We start from the raw sequence: 23,522 nt of genomic DNA on the forward strand, positions 1-23,522 counted from the left end.
TAGAGTCCTGGCCTGAAAATTCCTGGGAAGGATTATTTAATCCAGCCTCCCATACAATTCAGGCCACAGCCATTGCTAGCTGAGCAATGGGTCATTCCTGCCATGAGCCATTCCTGTGGTTGCTCTGACTTTGGGTCTATCATTCAACACTCACCTTGTGGTGCTTCAAAATGACTTTTGTATGTTTGCAGCATCACTGAGGTTGGCCACTGCCACTAACAACAACGCAAACAGCATTTATCAGTCCTGCAGGGAGTACTTACACAAACTTAAAAATTAAATTAGGCCTCTTAAAAACAGCTGTTAGTGCCAGATCAGCATTCTCAGTGAGAGGTTCCAGAATAATAATTGCAGAAATACATGATATCACCCTTCCTTGCTGCTGTGGTTCCTGGAACACATTTTCATCAAACCTACACCAGGAACTGGTGCTTAGTTACTTATTTGCTATTTGCCTGCTGTGTTTACTTTTATTTCAGTGTCTTTCAGTTCACTGCTGCAGCTGGATGGGCCTTCAGCCACCTTACCTTGACCAGTGAACCACGTTCCTTGGCTTTATAGCAACCTTCAGCACTAATACCCGCAGTTACCTCCAAGGCTAACTTTGCATTTGCAAACAGTTTTTCTGAAGCACCAAATACCTTGTTACATGTGCAGATCTGCCATTTGCCTGTTTGGAACATTATCCCAAAGTGGGATTCACCAGTGTGTAAAGGAGAAAAACCCCAGGCTATGTATGAACTCTCCCATAAAGGTTGCCACAAAAGGGAACCAGGTGTATCACTCTGCATGAGTAGTTTTATACATATTTTTAAGCCAGGCCACACCATACATTCAACTTGCACTTGAAATATCTCAGGCTTGAGATCCTCCTTTCCCTACAGGAAATTTTTCTTCCTATTCTTTATATACAGATATTTAAAGCATCATTTGTGAATATATTTTGGGTGAGAACCCTAATCAGGAACAAAAAAACCCCACTTGCCCCAGTCCAGACTCACAGTATCTCTTACTGAAGCTTATTCTCTAATCAGGTGGGGCTGTCAGACCTCACTGACTGCAGGACCAGCAGCAAAAATACAATAAAAAGAAGAGAGTCATGTCCTCCTCAGCAATTTTGCATTCCCTTTCCACAAACTCAGCTCCCTAAAAAACACCATCGCTACAAAAAGTAGTTCAGGCAACAACAGAGAGCTGGAGCTGCTCTGACCAAGCCCATTCGATTGGTGGGGAACATTATCTTGACTCCCAACCTGGACAGAAAGCTGGATCTTTGACAAGAGACTTTTCACAGCACTTAAGGGCTGGCAGCAGTTGCCCAGAATTCTTCACCCTTTTAGCAGGTGTTAAAGCTCCTGGGAGAGAGCCAAGCAGTGCTTTTGACTGACTGAAGCAATCGAGTCGTTCCTTACATCACCCAAAGGCTGCACAGAGTGAGAGCAATTCACTAGAAGGAAGTTTTGACCAGCCCCACCATAAGATACCCTGAAGCCACAGACCAAATATCTGCAATAACTCTGTGTTTTCATGCTGCCTTTTATTGAACAAAAGCAAGTGGTGCATACACTGCAGAACAAAGTGGAGCAGAGCAGCTGCTCAAACACTCCTACAAAGCACTCAGTAACTGTTCTCACTTAAATCTACGCAGCATAAAACCAACTCCAATACCACTGGCAGTAGCTGTGTGCAAGTAAAGTGGTTCTCTTTCCTTTATGGGTCTGCAGAAGAACATTATGTGACACTGTTTGTCTTCCCTGCAGAAGGAGCTTAAGACAGAAGCTTTTGATTTTGCTGGTTCTTCCCATCATCTCTGACAATAAAACAGCTCGAGTTTATACTAAAAGAGAGTGCAAGCTGGAATGTGTATTGAGAAAGTATTTTAATTTAACTCTGCAGACAGCATTAGTGGGTAAAAATGCAGTACTTTACAGCAGACAAACCTCACCCTCTACAAACTGGAGGATAAGAGTGTCCATGACTGGGAAGTGGAAAAAAGGAAGGCAAGGGATGGCTGGAATGTGTCCCTGGTGCCCTCAGGGGTTTAATCTCATTAGCTGAGCCAATGCAGCCTGGTGCACTTGCACCTAGAGATCAGTAACAGGCTCTCTGTAGGCTTTACCTCGCCTTGCTAACGACACAGATTCACCTTCTCAAGGCTTTGTCACATCAGTTTAAGGACACACCACACACGTGGACCTGTGCCCTTCCTCCTTCCCTGTTCCCAGGGTGACACAGCCCCTGGGTGCCACACACAGGTCACCATTTACCTGTTCCCAGGGTGACACACACAGGTCACCATTTACCTGTTCCCAGGGTGACACAGCCCCTGGGTGCCACACACAGGTCACCATTTACCCTGCTCTGCTCCATGATAATGAGGGGGCAGTTCTTTCCTGAATTCTTTGTGCCTCCATCCTGTCTAGGTGCCATAATCCTGTTTATGACAGGCTGGTTGCTATGGAAGTGATTGTATTGTCACTGGATTATGCCCTCAGGTGGAAAGCATGTAAGGGAAGGCACATGAACAGGTTTTTGCATACATTTGAGGACTTGATAGTGCAATCCCACATGTAATGACTAGCAGCTTCAGCAGTAGCTTCCAGACACAGAATACGATCATGAGGGATAGCATAGCATCAAGTTTTCATTTGGTTTTCTCCTAAAAAAATGAGATATTTTTCATTCTCCTATCACTGGCTGCCACTATTTTATTTGAGACAGTGCCCTACAGCTGAACACTACAGCCCCAGCCACTTTCCCAGGCTCCTGAAAATACTTCTGCACTCAGAACACTGTCTCTGAAGATCAGGGTGAAAGAAGTGACAAGATCATGTAAGCAGGCTCCACAACTCCAACTGCCCTTTTGTTGATTACTGTCTTTTGCAGTGCATGGATTTGGAGAGCAGCAGCAAGAGAGACAGATCGTCTGAGATCTGACACGCCCGGGGAGACGCATGACTAACTCAGCCTGAGCCAGGACGTGCCTGGAATGTGTAACCCCCTTGGAAGCCTTTTTACCAGGGGCACAGGCTTGGGGGGTTATCTGGCTGCTGCCTGGATGGTAAATACATGATAGCAAGGCGTGCAACATAAACAGCCTAAAGCCCCTGCTCCTTGTGAGCAGCTGGGAATCACACAGGATGCTTTCCTACCTACTGAGACCCCACTCAGCAGCACTGGAAGAGTTTTAGATCTTCACAGCCAGGATTGTGCCAGAACCAGCACCCCAAGTGCAGCATTGATGGCCACATGCTCTGGCCAGCACCATTCCCCCAGCTGATGATCTGTGCACACACATGAACTCTTCCTGCAGCCATCAGCTCATCATCTACATCAGCAGAAATACTGTCCCGGAACACAAAGAGCCACACAGGCCAAGCCACAGGTGTACCAAGAAAAATATTCTTATCCCAGCATGGTTAATGTTTTGACTACAAAAAGAATATACAACTTGCAGTTAACATCAAACTTTTCACCATGTACTATTTCCTTACTGCAGCGTTAGAGCAGAGCTGCAGTTCCATTTCACATGCTCTGCTCTTAACAGGAAAAAAAACATTCCACACTGAGAATAAAGCTGAGGGCAACAGCAGTTTCCAGAAGCTCTCAGCCCTGTTTGCAGTTAGCCATATTCATAGCACAAGGCCATGACCATGCACTGCCCAAGGTCTGAGTGCAGCTACACAGAAAACACTCAGGATCTCTGTTTTCCCAGGAGACATGACCAGTGACTTGCTGGAAGGCAGCAGCGTGTCAAAGGCTAGTTGAACACAACTCTAGGATAAAAGCCTAGTTGATCACATCCTCAAGGATGACAGCCTTGTAGGACTAGCTTTAGTATCAAAGAAATGCTGATGATGTGTTTGTGAGTAGGAAGTAAAGAACTAAACTGCTGGTGAATCCCAGCTGAAGGCACAGATGTTAGAAAGGAAGCTCAACATTCACTACATCTGAAAAAGCAGCAAATTTCACTTTGGCAGAGAAAAAACAGACACGCCTGGTTTGAACTTGAACCTTGAAGAGCATTCAAAGCCTATCCTGGAAACTGGTTCTTTCTTAGGAACCTCGTGTTTAATTTATTGCACCACATAACCAACATCACCCTTGCTGGAGCCAGCACACGTAAACCAAACCTGGTGATTAAGGTAGGGATGAGAGTCTAGCCCACAGGTTACACCTGCAGAGCCACATTTCACCAGAGGTATTTGTTACTGCTGTGGTCCAAGAGGTACATCTCCTCCCATCAGCAGAAGGTGATTCAGATCTATCCACAAAAATGAACTTGGATCTGCAGAGGACATTAAAAGGTGGGTCAACCACAGGCAGAAGATGTCATATCTAGCAAACAGCTAGTAAATGCATTCAGGACAGGAACAAGACAAGCAGCCATATCTCAGAGCAACATTTTCTTGAGAAAAAAATTAACAGCGATGAAATACTATGGCAGGCAACTGATTGCTAATAGCTGCAACAAAATCCACACAAAAAAGGTTGAAAGGGCACTGCAGTGAGACACACGTGACCCAGCAAGCAGTTGCCTCAGTAGGAATTTCAGACATAAGACACAAGTAAAGAGACAAGAAGAATTAACGTGCCAAGGGGGGATTAGGGTAACCAGATCCCCACACCTTCTCATCATCCTCTGCTGGGAGAGGAGGCAAGTTCACAGCTTGTCCCTTCCTCCTTCTCCCATAACCTCCACATCACCCAAGGCAAAAGCTAAGCTGCACTAATAAAAACAGCCGAGCCAGCCTAAACTGTCCAACCTTGTTATTTACACCTCAGCAGAACGCTCCCAGCATCCACCATCATTTACACAGCTCCTCCAAGACCTTGGAAGCAGCTCCCAGAGCACCGCTTGTCCACACGGAGAATTCTGTCAACAGCACCTGACCTATTTCATATTCATCATCTTCGCTTTGCCATTTAATATTGGGGCATTTAAAATGCTGAAGAGCTTGTGCTCAAAGAGATTTTTTAGTTTGCAGCAGGTCAAGCTGAAAAAGCTCAAAAAAGATGAACTTTTGCAGTGATCAAGAGGTTCACTGCTAGAGTACAAAACCTGCCCCAGAACATGGTCTCCAAGAGCAGCCAGGAACCTCAGCAGGATATTTACCAAGTTGTAATCATGAGGTTGAAAGGCAATTTTTAACCTTGTAAATTTGCTGCTGCAGCTGATTTGTCCGCTCAGGTTGATCCACTGTTTGTTGTCTAACCTGTAGGAATTTTAAATATATACAGAAATAAGGAAAGGCCAGCATATTTGACCTCAGAGGCCAGGGATGAAGCCCAGTCCCACCCGAGTTCCAGGCTCTACTCAGTCTCATAAACCAACAATAACTCAGACTGCGTGGGGAGGGGATGGGAGGGACAAACTGAAGACAGCAGCCACATACTGTAATACAAAAAGGCACACAAAAAGTGTTGTACAGTGGTTTTAAAATAGCACCCTCATCAGAAGTAAAGACTTCTGTTTAGCTACAGAAGTGTCAAACAAATCATTCCATCCTCACTGGATGTACTATCTGTGCTTTCCACTAAATCCAGACAGAAAAAGACCCAAAACACAGCTGATCCATTTTTTCCTGCCACCTACTCCAACTGAAACAGTTTCCCTCTTAAGGGTACATGAACATTAATACTTGCCATTGCCTAGCAGTACCTCTGATCTACTCTTGTGCAACAGCTCCGTTGTTTTCAAGTCCAAAATGTTCATTCTAACCTTACTCAAAAATTCTAAGGAAAAAAAAATATTAAAAAAGGAAACCTATCTCTTCAATCATCTCTAAGCCCAGCTATCTCCATCCCTAGCCTCTTCTTAGGTCTGTGCCTTTTTGGATTGCTCACACTTGACAGCCTGTCAGTCCAATGCTAAAAGGAAATCATATTATCAGGGTCTACCATGGCATTCACAAGGATCAGAACTACAAGCAGAAATGCAATACGGTAGAAAGAACAAGTCCTCCCTGAAATCCTTTCAGTCTTCTCCCTAGTTCTTCTTCTGCAAAAGAAAAGAACCCATGAGCATTTCAAAGGTACCAGAAGCAGCACAAGCTTCCCTCACAAGACCCCAGTCATCTGTTGCTGGGGGTCAGCTGCACAAATCAGTTCTGAAAATTACCTTGCTTCCCATTTCAGAAACGAGAAGACATTACAAAATAATAGAAGTTCACTATTGATTTTCTTCCCCCAGAAGATTCAAAAAAGTACCTGGTACTTTTCATCATAGAGCACCCAGCTGTTCCCTGACTTCCAAAAACCAAATGGGTGCTGTGTGCAATGCCTGCAGCTGTTCTTGGTACACTTATTCCAAAAGTGTAATTCCACTGGGTGCTAAAGGTTTTATACAATATTCCATATTAAGTTAATATTTTCATTAGATTCCCCTTCCTCTTTTCTCTCTTTGAAAGTTACATTATTACACCTCCCAAGGAAAAAAAAATATTTATAAGCAGGACAGCTCCACCCTTTCCTCTCAGTTCAACACCACAAGGCAAGATTCAGCCAGAGGTCAGTCACAACACACACTCAGCTGCTTCTTTCATTTCTATGCCCTTGCACGTTCCTCACCAAAAAACAGACCTGAGAGGAGCTCACCATATCTACATTTGCCAAAAATCCACTAATTCTGCAATTGATGCAGCACAGCTTATTCCAGCTGCAAACGTTCCTGGGCTCTGATAATTATAAACCCATGGCTGGGTGTCTAATTAAAGGAGGAATGAATTAATGAGTTTTACCAAAGGCTTTTGAGTCACCATTATAATTCTCACCCTTAATCGGCTGCAGGACACTCAAAGGACACCGTGAGCAGGATCAAGAGCAGAGAGGGGGGATAAACCACCCGCAGCTGATGCTTCCCCCATCACGTTCCTCTCCTACGTGTCACTGTCATTCAGACCCCGACAGCCAGATCAAACCCAGCAGGAAAAACGCTTGGGCTTTTTGGACAGCTGAATACAAAAACGCTTCCTGAAGCTGCCACAAAGCGCTCAGCAGCCTTTGAATGCCGAGAGAGAGCGGGGAGAGAGCGGGGAGAGAGCGGGGAGAGAGCGGCCGGGCCCGGCGGGGCAGAGCGCTGACTCCGGCGCTTCCATTCACGCCGGCCCCAGCCCCCAGCCAGCGCCGGCAATTCCAGCCCGGGCTCAGGCTCCCGAGGAGGCAGAAATTGAAAACACGTTTCCATTGAAGCACAGCTTGAATTTCATGAATTCCATTAGGCCCGACTTTCTCAGCATTTCCTGGAGCGAATACTGTGAAAGCAGGGAGAAAGGGGACGGGGCGGGCAATCCTGGCGCCCCCTCGGACCGCGCCAGCCCAAAGCAGGCACTTGCAGTGAGGATACAGCTCGGACCATCCCTAAACTGAAGAAAACAAGAATAGACGAACCACGAACTTAAGGAGGAAATAAAGTAAACTGCCGGAGGCCTCGGAACAGCCACAGCCCCGGTGAGAAGCGCTGCAATTTCAGCAAGCAGCAGAAAGCATCTCCTTGGCAGACTGAGGCACTCTCAGCTCCTGGAGCAAGTGTCAAAACTACCAGTTTATCAGCTACAGGAATTTGAGCACACTGTTGAACTTCAAGAAAGCTCACCCCAGGGAAAAAGCGATTGTGATCAGAGAAAACAGGTAGCACTGAGCAGGTTTTTTCCACATGTACAGTTGTAACACAACCAACTTTGGAATTATTCAGGCGTGCTAATTAACGCCCTATGGAAAGCTCTGACACCATTAGGAATACTTTTAATGGCTCTGTCACTGACACCATCTTCCCTTTCTCCCCAACCCCAGCTTGGGCCTTATCTTAAGGAGCATTACATCATCTCCTGCACCAAGGCCTCCTTGTAACAGACACTATTATGCAACTGAAGTGCCTCCATTTGGATTTTGGCGTTATTTTGAATTTCTGCCTTGAATAGAAGGCTTGTTTAAATTCCCGGCATGAACAGCAGCATTTTACAGCCTGAAAAGGGCGTCCGTGCACAGACACCAACACTGGCATCACAGCGTGTCTGAATGTGTTACACATTTGTGAAACATCCATTCCCCGCATTCCCTTTTCCCCTCGTCCAGGAATAAGTCCCGCATTGTTAGGGCTGATTAGCAATATCTTTCATCCCTAATTTCACACTACAAAGGGCTTTCATGCATATGCACGTGTGGCACCATTCTGAGCCATATCAGCCAGAAAAAGCATTTATAGTGACCGAGGAAATGCAATCCGAGGGCGCAGCTCCAGTTAAAGTGAAGGTGAAGGGGAGTGTCAGCTCTTTCCCTGGATGGTTTCAATGCTGCTCTCACCACCGACCAAAAACCGCTCATTTGTTAAAATAATAACTAAAAAGCGGGCTGGCACTCATTACATCTGCTGAAGCAAGCAACCTGATAAGCATGTGAAAGCACACATTATTGCAAATGTTGCCCTTATGTTACCCAGTGCTTGGAGAAGGGAGGATTGCACGCTAACCTACTTTTCTTTTTTCTTGCAAGAGAATAGCCTCGCAGCCTCAGAACACAAATGACTACTTTGCAAAAACGTGCACATTTGCAGCTTACCAAACCCTAAAGCTCACAATTACAAGATCAGACTCAAAGACTATAAGTGGCTCATTACGCAGAAACCTAAAAAAAAAAAAAAAAGTTTGAAATGAAAGCTTTAGCAACATGAAAGTGCTCTGTGTTTTGTTCTTTCCTAGTTTATTTAATAATAATAATAAAAAAAAAAGCATCAGCATGGCTCTGCCCCACAGCCACTCTTCATTAGATACCTGGAGACCCCTTCACCATGCACCAAAATAATTTCTGGTTTGAGAATAAATGTAACCAATTCCCAGTTTTTCACTGCTACAACACATCAGTCACCCCTTGAAGTGGAGGAAAGGAGAGGATTTTTAACAGTGATGACTTTTTTTGTTTTTTCAGACTGTCATATGAATGCATCCCCAGGACTAGAAGCCTTGCTTGAACTTGATCCTCCTTGATTTTAGCTCATCTGTCTTGTTAATCATTGTCATCAGCTAAAACAAAGAACTGGTAGGATGACATACCCAGAAAATGCAGCCTTGCCAAGAGAGGAGCAAAGTTACTGGGCTTGGATGCTATTATTATTATTATTATTGTTATTATTGTTATTATTATTATTATTATTATTATTATTATTATTATTATTATTATTATTATTCCCTCAGCATACATCAATACGCCCCTGAGTATTATGAGTCTTATTCATGCCTTAAAAGTGAGAATTGAGGTTCAGTGCAGTAAGTAATCCTGATACATTCCAAAGTTACTCAGGTCTCATCTGAATCTTAGAGCAAATAAATTCCCAGACATCACATCCCTTCCCCCAGCTATGGGAATCACACTCAGCTGAAAACAAGCCAAGTTCTCCTACTCACTCAAGGGGAATGGGAAATCTCACCGTAACTGGTGGAAAAGTTACTACTGAAAATTAAAACAGGAACAAGAAGAGGACAGTCACCAAGAGGTCAATGCAAACGAGGTGCTGACTCCCTTCCACCCTAAGAAAATTAAGAGTGAGCACCACCTTACTCACTGCTTGCTTGCAGCCACCCAAGCAAATTCATCAAAGCCTGTGAAAGAATGACTTCAGGAAAGCTTTGGCCATCATCACTGGCCCTTCAGCACAGCCATCCTCACAGGTACAGGAGTGTCCCCAGCAGGGTGACCCTGCAAACTCTGCCACAGCACAGCGCTGCTACACAAACACCATCAGCTCTGGACTCCACCCTTCCATCAGTGGGTGCTGCTGGGGGCAGGGGAGCAGGAGAAATGGGGTAAAATTAGCCTTGTCCTGGAAGAAAAGGAAAAGGAAAAAACTAAACCAAATGAAACAGAAAGAACAGAAAAAAAGACACAAATTCCAAGGGATTGGAGAGTGCTTGTTCCCCTGACTGTCAGGGCAAGAAACCTGATGAGACACAGGCCCATAACTTTCCTCTCACTTGTATTCAATGGACAGGTTTTTGTTTACAGGTTCCAAAATAAATATAATCCCAAAATACAAGTAAGAGATCAAAAAGACTTGTGGCACAGCCCCTTAATCCACATTCAGAGCCTTGGGATTAAGTCAGAGAAAGCACCTGACTTCCTGCCCTTAATCTCCAGAGCCCTGCCTAATGGGATATGTTCTTCTGGGTGAGAATTTCTCACTTTCCCTAATAACAAAAAATAAAGAACACTAAAAATCCACATCAACATCTGCTTTAAGCACTGCTTGCTTTATTGGATAAGGATTTAAACAAAGGCACTTGTTAACCTGGACACCACAGATGTTCCCCTGCTCAAAAAGGCATGAAGGGGAAAAGAACAAAAAGAGGCAAGACACTCTAAGAGTGAACTGAATTTGCTCACCCCTTTCTCCAGACTGCTAGAGATCAGGTTTTGCAGACCAGGAGTCATATGGTGTTACACTCATGTGGATAAAAATGGAGCATTCTCAGGAAGACAAATGTTGTGTAGGTGCAGAAGCGCCAGGGTGCCAGTGGGCCACCACAACCAGACACGTTTTCAACTCTGGTTCTGCCCTTCCAGCTGAGACCAGCATGGTACCTTCAGGGCACCACATGCTGTATAAATGTGTCTTAAGGCTGGGAAGCTCACCAGGTTGGCACCAGCAGCTTCTCTGTGCAGGATGAATCGTTTTGGGATCCCACCCAGAGGAAGCGAGCATGGTTTACATCTCTGCACACTCACCTGCATCTCCTTTCCTCCACATACCACAAGACACCTTCAACCCCTGTGTACTCTGCTAAAACCATACCTTTAGAACAGTTGCTTTTTTTTTTTGACTGGAGTAGGGTAATTACAGTGTTTCCAGAAACTGCCAGTTCTCAGGAGACCATCTGAAAACGTGGCAGCACAGCATGGGTCAGCAAAACAAAGCAAGGCTGCAGACAGAAAGCTGGCAAAGGTGGGCTTTCTTCCTCTCTGCGTACCATATGCTGCTGCATGACTGCATGAATGGTCAACAGGACACATTTTATGTCTACCCTTGGTAAAAATCAGCCCAAAACAGTCTTGGTTCTACCTTTTTGGTTATTCATTGTGGTGCTGCCCATCAGTAAAGGCTCTTCCAGACCAAAGGCAGAGGAGTCAGAGCACAGCAGCAGTTTGCTGATAGGAGGCATTACTGCACGGTTACTCATGCAGCCGACACTGATGAGTAAAGGGGAGAGGGAATTTACCAGCAGCTCTTAAAAAATAAAAACAACTTCAATTTCATCAGAAAACATTGGATTCTACTAACAGGGGTCACTTAACCTCTCTGGAAATATGAGCAAGCTGGTGCTACAGCAGGATAGCTGATCAGACCTTGGAAGGGATCCATCTGTTCTTGAAAGAAAGAAACCTTCAGTCCAACCCCTTTAAAAAAGGCACATTACCCTCTGACTTTGAGCCAACTAGACAAAAACACGTCATCCAACTTGACTAATACACATGTTTCCAATTTACAGAAAGACTCTTGGTTTCAAAATTGAAATAAGATGCCAGTACAGTAGAGGAAGTTCTAAAACAATCTCTATAATCCAAGTTTTTTGGCAGTTTGGGCTCCATCATGTTTCTCCAGCCAAGAAATACTTCCAAGGACGACGTTAGCTGTTATGTGTAGGGAAACAGCCTCACAGAGCCAGAAAGTACCTGACAGAATTAATTCCTTGCTGAACCTTTGGCTATGGGTTCAAACACACATGCCTTGGATTAGAGACTGCAAGCCAAAAAAAGGGAAGGATCGTTGGGCTTACACAGCACCTTTCCCTGCTGGATCCCTTCTCAGCACACGTACAGAGGGAGAAAAAGAACATTATGACACGAAAGCACTGACAGAGGCATGATAGGAAACTCCTGGGTGACAACACTGAAGAGAGCATCTCAAAGCCAAGGACTAGAGCATGTCCCTGCTCTTGTCACTGCTTCCTTCAGCACGATTCTGCATCTTAATTGGTGTGAATCAATCATCAGTCATCTTCCAAAGCACAAACAGCTGCCATTACACCTACTAGCCATGCATCTGCAGCTCTGACTCGTACTGAGAAGGCACGAAGCAGTGCAAGGGATGAGCTTCAAAGATGCTGGAGAATTTTTCTTTATTCTAGCCTGACTCACACATAACCTTTTCATTTACACAGGTTTGTGTCAACATCGTCATTTTCCAGCAATGAAGAGAAAGCAGAAACTCCAAAGGGCTCTGTGGTTTAGCTTTTACAGCCTCTTTTCTCCTTCACTGTTCACAGGGCACTTCTCAGCCCACAGTCAGACTGCAGAGATGAAGTGCCACAGTCTCCTTTTCTGTCAGTGTACAGACAGCCTGGCTGGAGCAGATATCCCATTACCTGTTGTTGTGCTGTATCACAAAGCTATTCAGCTTTTCTATTTCTCTCCAGCACGTGACCTCCACACTACTTCAAGGCTCTTAACCAACTCTACCCTGAGAAAGAAAGCGAATTCAACGCCATGCAGCTAAGTCAGTCAAAGTAGGAGTTCTTACGTTGCTAAATAAATTAAACTGGTGCCAGCAGCAGTCTCAGGACTGTCTCACTGGGCCAATCAGCTGAACTGGAAAGTAAGTGGACAGTAGTGGCAAGATCATCATGATTTGATCAGCAGCAAAAGGCAGGGAGACCTGAACTGGTATTAGCATGATGCTGTCAGAAGGAACAGGAGCTCTGCTCCATTTTTACATTCCCTTCACTCCAGAATTTGTGACTCACTACACAATGAAAAGGCTTTGCAGAGCACTGCAGTATGACTCAGATGAGAATACAGCCAGAACAAAGCTGTTCATATCAAGATATTTTCAACCCAAATGATTCATGGGAGGATTAGGAAAAGAACTGGTCTGATAAGATCCCCTGTAGGGAGGACTATGGAGCAAGTCCTGCAAGCAGCACACGAAGGCAGCTCTGATAGGACTCACCAGCATGCCAAACCCCTGCAGAAGGAGGACCACAACCCCAGCTCATTCTACATGGAGATTCACCTCAACTCCTCCAGAAAAAGAAAACAACTGGTTGCACTGCTTGTTGTGGCAGAAGCAGAGCATCTGAAGGATATCAGGATACACATGCATTTTTAAACAATCTAGTCCGGAGGGGAAGGATCTGTTCTGCTGCTCCACACTCACACACACTGGTCTAACCTAACGCAACAAGATATGCCGTGGAAGAAGATAAAGAGTAAAGTAATACCGAGAGAGAGTGTTTTAGAGCCTGACTCAGGTGAAGAAGGTACGCAGCCAAAACCTGCAGCTGCACTGATCTCAGCCCTTGGCAGCAGCACTGCCATGAGCATTTCTCATGCTCTCAGACAAAAGGAGGAAGCCCCAGCACGTTGGTACACAATGGCTGCAGCCGCCTTGAGACAGCCCAGCACACAGCAGGCGTCCCTGCTGCCCTGGCCAAGGGACTCCTTGGGCCAGAACAGCAGAAACAGCCATTGCATCTGCATCCTGCTAGACATTCCCCACCATCCAGGGTCCCAGAAGACTTAACAAAGACCTAGACTTCAAAGAGTGGCAGCGTGCTTATCTGCCCTCCTTCAGAGAGGTTTCAGGGCACAATCGCTGGGCTGCTGCCTCAGGGGAACAGCAGCTTGGCATTAGGCTAATCCTGCTAGGCAGAGGTGCAAAGCCTCTTCAGGCAGCAGCCTCCTCACCTGCAGCAGCATGTGGCACTGCAACAGGTGACAGGACAACATGCAAACCCAGGTCACTGAGTTCCACTTCTGGCTGGAGTGGGATGATCAGTTGATGCACAATTTCAAAGCCCATCAAAACGGGAGTACAACAAACAGGTGGGTATTTGCTGAAAGGTGACTAAAGAAAAGAGTTTTATAAGGAAAGTGCTGCTTTCCTGTGGTCACGGGTTGGGAAATCTTTTCTAGAGAAGCAGTGAAGAATCAGAAAGGGTACATTGCTTCCTTCCTCAAAACATGTCAGAATGGGACTGGACACTGAGCCCAGCTGTATGGCTATTTATGACAACAGTCCAGCTCCCAGATGAATTGGAGTCACATAGTTTAGCAAAGGCAATCCTTCCTCACAGGTAGGGACACCCTGCCCTTACCTGTGCCCATAAACTTTATCTAGCAACCTGCCACTGACCTCTCCTCAGCCCCTGGGGAAATCAAATGCAGTGTGTAGTTTAACAGTTCATACTTAAGAATCAGAGCATCAATCACTAACGGAACAGAAAACAAAAACATACATAATTTGCACCAGTGAGACCTAGAAAGTAAAGAAAAATAAGCCAAAGTTAAAATTTAAAAATGGACTTCCTAATTTTGAGGATGTATATGATCTCAACTGTTAAATACAAAAGGTTCCTAAAGATAAGGGAAGACAATGCCAGCGCAGGCTGCACACAGAGCAAGAGGCACAAATTCATTAAAAAAATCTAGAATTCAAACCAAAAGGCCTTCGGAAGCATTTAAAGCACAAGAGAGCATTTATCATTACAGTTCCCAGTCCTGGATTAAGTTTCCCTGGTTCACTGCATTAGAATTAATCTATGTGCCTGCGAACTCCAGAGCCAACTTGCAGAGCCACAGCAGCGTCGTTATATAACCACAGCACTGACAGCACAGGCTGCAGTGCTGCTGAGCCTGCCTGCTGGCCCTCACCAGCACCAAAGCCAGCAAAGCTGCTGCTGCTCAAATCATTCTCTTGACGACAGACGCCTCAGTAATCCACACATTCGAGTTTGCATTTGATAAGATGTTTTCTTGCGAGCTGATGTTAAGACTTAAAAGGCCATCGACTGCTGTGCAAGAAGTCCTTAATGTCATCAAGGGAGGGGAGGCAGCTACACAGGAGGAGAACAGCAGAAGGCTTTAAGTGGGAATATGATTACTGTAGAAAAATTATCTGACAATCAAACACAACCCCAGATTATTGCTGGGAATGCTTTCAAGCAATTTAAGTGAAAACTGGTACATCTGCTGTCTATTCAAAAGGTCACCGAGTGCTTATTTCATGATAACACATTCCCAGGAAGATCTTTCAATGAACTCTTAACTTCTGATCTCCAGGATTGCATATCCCTTGTTTTAAAGGCAGCTACCCTCTGAGGTCATGGAAATACAGTTCAGCTGCTGTGCAGCGTTACATCTGCATGTGGCCATCTTGAACTCTGCTAAGCCAAGGGAACTAAAACAAATTAACAATTTGAAGCCTCAAAATACAAAGTTAGCTCAAAAGTGCCTTTGATTTGCTTGTATAAAGATGCTTCTTTGTATCTACCCATGGCTCTTTAAATACGTCTCTCACATTTTGCTCTAGCTTCAGTCCTCAGATCTGTTCATCTGTTTAGAACAAAAAGCCAAAACATACTGCTCCCTAAAGTATTTCTAATACCTTCTACTCCTAGGATAAACAAGAACTGCTTAGATGCTTTAGCCTTCATGCCTGTGTGCGTGATAGCAGGCTGTGTATATAGGACACTGCAAGTATGTTCAGAAAAGCAAAATGGTGTTTTCAAAACCAGAGACCGTGGCAAAACGAGGCAGCAGAGTCACTGCAGCTCTGTTCCAAGATGACAGCAGAGAACACAGATGTTGGAGCACACAGATTCACTCCACAATCATTTTAATTACATGCCCAGCCAACCAAGCACAGGATACAGGCTAAGCAGCATTAAAAAAAAAAAAAAAAAAAAAAAAAAAAAAAAAAAAAGCTGCACACAAGTATTCTGCGAGCATCCTCCTGTGCACTTGATGCTAACGCCACTCTCGTGCATTAAGTCATCTGTTTTCCAGCAGGCAGGCAGCCGGTTTTGGAAAGGCACCGCTGGCCTCGCTGCGGGGCTGGCGGCATCAAAGGGGATGGTCAGCGGAGCCTGCACAGGAGAGCCTGGCACAGCGGAGCCTGGCACAGCCCATGGTGGCTGCGGGCAGCCCCGCGGCTCCAGGCCGGGACGGTGCGTTCGCCCGGGCAGCGCTGGGACCCGGCCGGGCCGCCCAGCAGAGCCGGCTCCTGCCCCGCTCCGCGATGCGGGTCAGCGGGCACACGGCGGCTCTGGGTCCAAGGTTGAGCCCACTGATCTTGGAGGGCTTTTCCGACCTCAGTGATGTTATCAGTCTTTAATTTCTGCTTCTGCCAAGAAGAACTCGGGCTCCGGGCAGGCTGGGGGCAGCTCGGGCTTGCCGGGGGTGGTGACCTCCAGCCCCGCCAGCGGGAGCCCGCCTGCCCCGGCCCTGCGGGGACACCTGCTCCCGGAGCAGAGGGGACACGCCACCCTCGGCCACCCACCCGGGGAGCCCCAGCGGGGGCCGCACGCCCCCTTCTCCTCCTCCTCCTCCGCCCTCCGGGCGGGCCGAGCCCCGCGCCCGCCGCCCCGCACAGCCGGGGGCGCGCAGCCCGCACGCAGCGAGCCCCGGCAGACCCACCTGCTGGTACTCGGCGTCGTGCGGTCGGAAGTCGGCGGCGGTGAGCTCCCAGCGCAGGCTGAGGTGCGGCAGGCGGTGCAGCAGGCTCACCCACCAGGGCGGCGAGTAGCTCACGCCCGCCATGCCCGCGCCTGCCTCACCCCGAGCCGCCGGCCATGGAGCGCCGCCCGCCTCACCCGCGCCGCGGCCGCCGGCCCCGCATGGCCGGGCGTCCCCCCCGCCCGCTCAGCCGTCCCTCCGCCCGCTCCCGCTCCCTCTTTGTTCGCCGAGAGGCTCCGCCGCCCGCGCCCGGCGCCGCCCGCCCGCTCCCATTGGCGCCGCCGCCGCCGCCCCGCCCCGGGCCGGCCCCCGCCGCTCCCCGGCACCGGGGGTCGCTGCCGGCCCCGAGCCCCCGCCGCTCCCCGGCACCGGGGGTCGCTGCCGGCCCCGAGCCCCCGCCACGCGAGCTGCCGCGCTGGGCTTGTTTTCCGACGGATTTCCCGGTGCCGTGAAGCGCACGCGGCCCCGCGGTTATAACAGCGGAAGGTGAGGTTGGGATGTAGCCTAAAAGCCGGCGGAGTAAAAGCAGTTCGTGCCACGCCGAGCGGTAAAGGGAGCATAAAGTCATTTATTGTTAGCGCCCCTCAAGTCCGTCTCAACGCCCGTCCTAAGATCCAGAGGCAGCAAGTTTGCCCTTCCTGAATTCCCAGTTCTTGGAGGCAGGATGTCATCCAGCACTCCCTTGGCTGGGCACGCACATGGCAGTGTCAGCAACAAGAGCACAGGTGAATATTAAGGAGACACCTCTCACAGTGTGACAGCACGAGGGGGAAAATAATATAATAATAATTTGAACAAAGTCTTGGAATCTCTCAGAACATCTCAAAAATGTGCGGATATGGCACTTAAGGACAAGGTTTAGTAGTGAACATGGTCATGGTGCAGGGTTGATTGCTGGGCTTGGTGATCTTGGAGGTTTTTTCCAACACGATGACTGTGTGATGCTGGGCACAGGACCACGTGTGACAGAGAGTGGGTGTCCACACCCAGCATCAAACCACATCCCCACCCCTCACACCAACACCTCTTCCTCCAAAGTAACTCCAAAGTGGACCCAAGCACTCTGCACGTTCCAGCCCCTGGTGCCACTGACCACACCAGTGCCTCTGTGCCAGCTATTCCCCAGCACTGACTGCCCCAGCCTGCCTTGGTTTGCCTAAAACTTGGGGGGAAATTTCTAGAGGTACCCAGGTGTCTAAAAACATGGATGAGCCTCTGGTGTGATTTCCAAGTCTGCCCTCCACCTGTTCCATGGAGATATGCAGTGCTGTGGTTCAGCTTCCACCCTTCTCTCTGCAGGCAAAGGTTGGGCCTCACCCAAACCCTGACCCAAAGCCAGTGTCTTGCTTCATCAGCTAGAAGGGACCTACAACTCTCAGCTTGTTTTGATGGCATTGTAAATCAGAATTATGAATTAAACACCTGAATATTTCAGCAATGACAGCGTCTAACTGCGTAACACCACAGAGCTGTGCATGTGGAGGGCTCCCCACAGAGCCACTCACACACCACCTTCCCAAGGATCAGACTCTGACCCAATGGGGAAGGCTTTTCATTTCTTTCTAAACAGAACAGAAAATATTTTTAGGTAAAAGGTAAAAAAGATGAGTATACCTTCTCAGGGGATCACGTCAGAAACAAGTAAGTACATAAATATTCTGGATAATGCTAGGATAGTGAGGTAAAACAGAAAAAATAAGGATAAGCAGCAGCTATCCCAAATTCATTCACTTTATTACAAAGATTGTACTGCTCCTGTTGCAACTGAAATGCAAAAAAAAATATTTGCTGCTTTGTTTTAAAAGGAATAGAATGAATAATTTAATTCTTGCTGTAAGTACGCAGTAGGGCCCAGCATTAAGGCAGGAGCTCCTAAACTTGGCTGGTCCATTCAGACCATCTCCCAGACCCTCAGTCTCTCCATCCCTGGGTCCCCTTCCCAGCCCTGCTGCAGCACACCTCACCAACTCCTGATTGCTCAAAGCGTTGTCTTTTAAACACCACTCAACTTAATTTGGAGTTGGAAAGGGAAAAAAGGATCATCCAGTCCTCTAACACACTTCAGGCAAATGATTTCCAGGTCTTGCAGGCTTGAGAAACTCATCTGTTTAGAATTAGAAACTGTGATGGCTCATGAAAACTTAGAGAATATTGGAATGCTGTGTATCCCACTGGAAAATAAAAGGGTAACACCAACTGTTTTATTCTCCTAAAGGGTGGCAGATCAGTAGATGTTATGGAGCCACCTCTTTTGCAAGTATGATTTTATTCCTTTTCCCAAATGCAGCCAGGATTTCATGCTTTACTTTGTCCTGACTGATGCATTTCATAAATAAGGAGACCAAAAGTGCTAAAACGGACCATTTAACCCCTTAGAGCAAATAAACATTATTTCTGCTGATGTTCTGAAAACTTCAACAGCTTTTGACTAGGATGGGATTTTCATATGAGTATTATCAACACAGCTAAAAAGCAATCTTATCACTCCCAAATAGCATTAAGGCACACGTCAGAGCTTTAGAGCCACACGCTGTGTGCACAAGTACAAGATATTCAAAGGTACAAGACCTCAACTCCCTCCAGCTTTCTCCAAGTAAAGGGTTTATTTTTCTGCAGGACAGCTGAACATCAGCCAATTTTATATTCTTTCTTATTATTTTTGCTTTTTTCACAGTGCTGGCAAGGATGGATGGATGGATGGAAGAAGGAATTCTTTCAAGGGCCAATGGTCTAACATATTTCACCTCCAGTTCTAACAACCCAAAGACAAGGAGCAGAGAGACCTCGCTGGGAGCAAGAGATCTCTGCCTAAGCCCCTTCTGACACAGAGTTTATGCAATTTGGCACTACAATGCTCAAGGCTGGAATCTGTCCTGCAGATGTAACCACAGCCACGGGCCTCTGGATGGACACAAAACCCCCACCAGGCTGCAAGTCCAAGCACCTCTGTCAGCATGTGAGGGACAGGGGAGAGAAGATGCAGCCAGGACGCCACACTGAGATCTTGTTTGACAGGGCTGATGTAAATCAAACTGCACAGAAAGTTTTGGAATAAATGACAGGAAAAGCTGGATGCTGTTCCATGGGGGTGGGTGTTCGAGGCACTCTGTGGGGCTGGGGGTGAGGGGAAAGGGAGCAGTGCTGGTGTGCAAGCCTCCCCTCAGCCTCCTGCTGCTGAGACAACTGGATTAAATTAGAGCAGAATGAGGACTGGGGATTACAGAGAAACAGAGGCATCAACAGTTTTCATTTCTCCCCCACAATTATTTATAATGATATGGGAAAATGAAGAGCAGAATGGATTCAGCAAACGAGGAATAAGAGACAAACCACAGGATCCAGCACTAGCCATACTTTCCATGGCATTCCAGCCCGTTGTGCCACATCACAAAGAAATATCTGCAATTCTTGGATGTCCAGCATCTCTCATTTGATCCTATGCAGGTAACTCTTGAGTACATGACAAAACAGTTATCAAGGCTCTCATGTTTAGATTATAGCAGCCTTTCTTTCCTTGCCACACAAATAAGTACACTCTCTTTTGCCAAAGCCAAATGAACAAACGAGACACTGTCGTGACATCCCAGGAATAAAATCTAACAGTAAATCACCCCTGCATGGAAAGCAGTTCTACAGTCAAGCAAAGCGAACTGCAAATGTCAGCTTGTTCACTGATAATCCCGCTGAAAAATAACCTAAAGAGCAGCATTAGTGTTTGCTAACTTGTTCTGACAGTGGCTTTGCTAAAGAATCAATGGACAAAATAGGCAGATGAGAAATGTTTCACGTTAAAAATAGCAAAGATAAAAAGACTAGTTTAAATCTCCAAAATAAGGCAGCCAGTGCTGTCCTCCATCCTCTTGAGACCATCAGGCAGTCTACAGAAGCCCTCCAAGAAATGTAGCATTTTTCACTCTTCACAAGCTTCTGATTCCAGACATCCCTACTGCTGAAGTGGTACTGGCAATGAGAGCACCTTTTAAAACAGCAACCTCCTACCCCTGGCTTTTCTGATTTCACTATGAAATTAAATAATTCAGCTTTTAATATAATCTGGAGCAAGGAGTCTTCCCCCGACTGTCAAACCTAATATGTGCTACAAAAGGTTTTAGCTAACAATACAGATTAAAAAAAAAAAAAGAAAAAAAGAAAAAAGAAGGAAAAAAGGCAAGTTTGCACTCCAAGTGCCAGCAGATGGATGAGTTACCCTCTTGAGACAGGGACTAAATTACAGATGGTCATGGGGAGGTCAGAAGAAAACCGTGCCTCGGCACTCAGCTGCCACTGCCGGGCCACACCTCTGACTCCACCGCTCCATAAACTCTGCCCTTCCACCCAGCCGTGCCTCCTTCCCGCTGAGCTAAACTGTGCCTCCATTAAAATTACCCTTCCTCTCCTCCCAGGGCTTCCTCTGTAATTTTCTGCTCAAAGTCAAAGGAAATAACAAAGCCAGGGCTGCTCTCCAGCCTCCCCCAGACATCTCTGCCCCCTCCATGACAGCTTGGTCTCCCAGTAAAGCCAGGGATCTTCCCAGCTGACTTCTCCTCCCAGCTTGAAGGACTTCCCCTGAGTGGAGGCATCTGCAGGCAGGAAGATACATTTGGGTTTTCATGACTTTCCTCTGACGTCCTGGCGGGGACTTTCAGGTTTACACAAAAAATAGCCACTACCAGGGCCAGCAAAAAAAGCTTCCAGCCAACTGAAAGAAATAATAATAGGTTAATTCTTTAATTTCCAATCCTGAGGCAATGTTCTCTCTCTTTCTCATGTTTTACTGGTCTTTTTAAACTGAGTTCTAGGGAAATGGGTGGAAGATGTGGAAATCCTATTGCAAAAGCACCTGCCCGCTCTTTTCCCCAGAGAGCCACACAGAGAACATTCTATTATTTAGTTAATTGCTAAGAAACAATTACAAAGGAACTTGGCAAACTCCCTCTAATCACAGCAAGACCCACTGCAGTCCAGTAAGTTCAGCAAATTAGCAAATAAGTGAACATAAAAAGGAAAGAATAACACAGCTCAAATTGCACTTTGTTCGTTTGTTTTGTCACTCTTCGTTTCTATTTAATTATTTAAGGTATTTCTTCATAACATTCTGGTACGTTTTGTATAATAATGAAGGTTTACTAGCATGGAAATGCAATACTTGGCTATTAAATATCTGCCGAGAGGGAGAAGAAAACTGCCAATTCTCTGAGTGGATTACAGAGAGCCTGTTCAGGAAAAATTTCCAGGTTAGATAAATAGAAGGTTCTGCCACAATTTGTATAAGTTCCAAATAAGGATTATTGCTCAATAATGGCAATGCAAAGCAATGTTTGTGCAGAACGTTGTAACTTGTACTACAGGCACTCATGGTCAATCCCATTTAGAAAAAGCTCTTCTAATTTTCCATGCATACACCTAGAGGCCATTCAAGCACAGCCTTTTTTTACAGCAGCACTGTAACCAGGTGACAGATTTTACAGAATTCCTTCCCTAAAGTCAGAGCACAGCAGAGACTTTCATTGCTGAGGCAGAGGCTCAGCTCTGCAGAGCTGATGGGCTCAGGAGGGGACAGCAATGACATGGATGACAATAAGGGAGGTAAGACAGCCTTTGGCAATGGAATGGAGGGACAGGATGTCCCTCCTGTCCCTCCTGCTTCTTCCCAGACCATTTTGAGCATCAAGAATTTATGACAGCTCTGTTGACACGACCAGCACTAGAAACCCTACAGAGGCTTATGTGGTAGCCAGTGCAATGTGTCTGTGAGGGAAAACCCTCCCCAGGAGAGGGGAGCTGGGACAGCCTGAGCCACACCTTGAGCTGGGACATTGGTCCAGACACAGCTCTGGTGAGGGGAACACAAACACTGGAGAGCAGGGGGACATTGGTTCAGACACAGCTCTGGTGAGGGGAACAACACAGACACTGTCCTGGAGAGCAGGGGGGGTCCAGATACTCAGGTTTGAAAAGGGTAATTGGGAGAGCCAGGCAGGGAGGGGCAGGGGGAGCAGGGTGCAATTTCATCAGTGAACTGGACCAGAGTGAATTCCTGAGAACACAGCAACCCTTCCTGTTCAAGGCTCTTCCTTGAGCACGGCAGGAGTGGCTACTGAACACTACGTGTAAGCAAAGTGCCAAAAACACACCAAAAGCAGGGCAGGCATTGGGAAGGGATGTCAGGGCTGCCTCCACCAGCACAGCAGCACTTCAGCAAACAGAAGGAAACATCAGAGGAACTGATGCAGCACCTGACCACCAACCATGCCTGAAAATGCTTCCCTACGAACCTGGAGTCCAACATGGAAGTTTTGCTCATTGCAGGTCTTAATGATGCCCATTGAACGAAACTTTTTTCTCCCCTTAAAAAGTTTGTATGAGGAAAGCAATTCATTAACTGACAAACCTACCACAGAGAGATGCTGCAAAGCTTGCAAGAGTCAAGGGCATTCCAACTTCAGCTGCAGACAAATTATGGCTTAATATAACTAAGTGTGAATGTTTAATTGCTTTCAACTGAATTCAAGACTAGTCTGCTCCAAGAAATAATACCAAATTTTTCCATTCATGCCTCATGGATTACCTCTGGTGTTTAAGACTTAAAAGTGAAGTTTCTCGTAAGAAATCCAGAGAATATGCCAGTAGAGCTGAGAGGAAAGAATAAAAAATGTGAAATTTAATTAATAAAATCATCTAACAAAGATTGTTTCATCTTGTACTCTCATAGCTGTTGTAGTCCCACACCAAGGACTCTGCTTGACAGGAGGATGACTGCAGGATTCCCATGTTTTCACAGCAGGGTCTTCTGTTTCCATTAACCAGCATAAGGCTTCTTTAGGGGGTCTTTAAAGGCTTTTTCAGTGGATCTGGAAAAGAATGCACATGTCCTAGCTCCTTCCAGAGCTTCACAAACAGCAGCAATAACCCAGGTGAGAGGATACACTGTCAGTAAACTGTTGAGCTCTGTAATCTCCTGCTCCCCCTCAGCTGCTGCCAGACCAGTTTTTCAAAGCAAAAACCCACCAGCTCTGTCAGTTCTACCAGGTTTTGGTCAGGAACACTGCTCATTCCTGATGGGAAAAGCTTGAACCTGC

General features: G+C 46.5%; 2 protein-coding genes across 7 annotated transcripts in view; both read right to left on the reverse strand.

Annotated features, from left to right (window-relative positions):
• Window positions 1-16,663, reverse strand: part of TTYH3 (tweety family member 3) — a 76,170-nt gene extending 59,507 nt beyond the window's left edge. The window contains exon 1 of one of the 3 annotated variants that reach the window (XM_038150830.1): window positions 16,405-16,663. In XM_038150830.1, coding sequence (XP_038006758.1) covers window positions 16,405-16,527 — 123 coding nt within the window. In that variant the 5' untranslated portion in view covers window positions 16,528-16,663. The remainder of the gene's footprint in view (window positions 1-16,404) is intronic. The other 2 variants (XM_038150828.1, XM_038150829.1) reach the window with 2 other exon arrangements.
• A 1,503-nt stretch (window positions 16,664-18,166) lies between these two features.
• Window positions 18,167-23,522, reverse strand: part of IQCE (IQ motif containing E) — a 32,379-nt gene continuing 27,023 nt past the window's right edge. For 2 of the 4 annotated variants that reach the window (XM_038151350.1, XM_038151347.1), the window contains exon 24: window positions 23,083-23,294. In XM_038151350.1, coding sequence (XP_038007278.1) covers window positions 23,286-23,294 — 9 coding nt within the window. In that variant the 3' untranslated portion in view covers window positions 23,083-23,285. The other 2 variants (XM_038151346.1, XM_038151345.1) reach the window with 2 other exon arrangements.

Source organism: Motacilla alba, chromosome 14, assembly GCF_015832195.1.
Source record: "Motacilla alba alba isolate MOTALB_02 chromosome 14, Motacilla_alba_V1.0_pri, whole genome shotgun sequence".
Classification (NCBI taxonomy): Eukaryota; Metazoa; Chordata; class Aves; order Passeriformes; family Motacillidae; genus Motacilla; species Motacilla alba.